The following is a 1,691-nucleotide window of genomic DNA, read 5'->3' as shown; positions in this document are numbered from 1 at the left end:
ACTATAGCTGACCTTAGATAGGGCTGACTTTGTCTCAATTATTTTATTGCCCAGTTCCTTCCGATCTTTGCATTTTCATTCCTCTGTTCTGTGTAAGANTCATTAAGCATCCGGTTACCTCATTTGTACCTTGCAGCTATGTCACCCAATTTCTTTATTGTCTTCTGTATAAAAAGTCTGATGCTCGAGTTGTAAAATTACATTCAGATTCTACACACAACCTCTCCTGTGTGCATCTGTCTGTCATTCATCCACGCTTTGCCCACCCGCGTCAAGAGACCCCGTTCCACGCAGACACAGGGACCCAGAGGGTCTGCAGCAGACTCTAAAAGTCCACATGCTGGAAGACTACTGCCTAGTGTGGTAACGTTGACCGTTAGGGGGACCTTGAAGAGGCAGGGTCTAATGACTGCTAATCGGGCCTTTAAAGGGGAGTGCGGTCTCCTGAGAGCATTTTAAGCAAATCTGGTCCCTCCCTCAATCTCTGTTGCCTTCTGTGTTGCTCTCCCTATTCCACAGGCTTTCCCCACTACTGACATCCCACCTACAAGGCCCTCACTAGAACCAGGAGACTCCAGGTCCATGCTCTTCAACTTCAACAACTCTGAACTAAATAGCCTGTTTCTTTACCAAGTACCCATCCTCAGCAATTGGTCACAACACAAAGCAGACACAGAGCTGAGGACTCAACATAAGGCAAAATCAGATGAAGTTGGGCACAAATTAAAAAAATGTTCTTAATTTGGAACACACAGAGGTACATCCAGGCATCTCTGACAGCATGGGTAAGGTTCAGGGTGGTTATATATATACCATGTGACAAGGGAAAGCATTTAGGGGCTTCAACAGATAGTAGCTAGGGAAACTCATTCATTCAAAAGGTAAAGAAAGGGGATCTATTTACATAACAAACACTTAAGACAATTCAGATGGCTAGGGTGCGGACGCGACTTCACAGTGCGCGTCTGTTAACTCTGTAAATCTTCACAGTATGGTCCTCGCCACAGCTTGCAAAATGCAACCACTCCGGCCCCTCTTCACTCTGCTCGGTGTCGTCATCGTCACCGTCATCGTCATCCCTGCAGCTCTTCCAGCATAACCTTCTGATACCCAGGCTGTGACTCTGGCTGCAACCGAGACAGAGATCATAAGGTCAACACAAGTCATGATTACAGAACACTCCACTGGAGTTGTCCTACAGTGACGTAACCACAGTACCCACGCAGCAGTTATAGCATGGATGGAAGGCTAATACTCCAGTAATTTTATCCTATATTGTAAATACCTTGCTCTATTTACTTTCAAAACAGACTAATACTTTACTCACTGGCCAATGACAATGGCCAAAGGAACAAGAAATAGTAAATTTCTGTCTAATGTCTTCTTTATCGTCAGTAGAATGGCTGAAGTGACTATTAAGGTGAGCCTTTTAGAGGCCAGCTAAGAATGTAAAGGTATTTCCACTAGGTCAGGCCACCTTAGTTCAATGCCTGTGACAACCCAACTTATGCAAGTTGACCTCTAACCTCCATTCACATTATTGTATGCATATGCTCAGATATGAACACAGTCTTACATAAGTAAATGTAAAATTTCCTATAAACTAGTCTTTTAAGATGACATTTTATCTCGATTTAATTTCAAGATTATTGATTTGTTTTTGTTTTTGTTTTGTTTTGTTTTTCCAAACA

At 43.0% G+C, this 1,691-nt stretch overlaps 1 protein-coding gene across 1 annotated transcript in view; it reads right to left on the bottom strand.

The window, feature by feature from the left end:
• Positions 1-712: 712 nt before the first annotated feature.
• Positions 713-1,691, bottom strand: part of LOC110284808 (elongator complex protein 2) — a 33,801-nt gene continuing 32,822 nt past the window's right edge. The window contains exon 22 of the mRNA XM_021150718.2: positions 713-1,127. Within this exon, the coding sequence (XP_021006377.1) occupies positions 953-1,127 (175 nt within the window). The 3' untranslated portion in view covers positions 713-952. The remainder of the gene's footprint in view (positions 1,128-1,691) is intronic.

The sequence above is a fragment of the Mus caroli genome, chromosome 18 (assembly GCF_900094665.2).
Source record: "Mus caroli chromosome 18, CAROLI_EIJ_v1.1, whole genome shotgun sequence".
NCBI lineage: Eukaryota > Metazoa > Chordata > Mammalia > Rodentia > Muridae > Mus > Mus caroli.
This window is presented reverse-complemented; position numbering and strand designations above follow the sequence as displayed.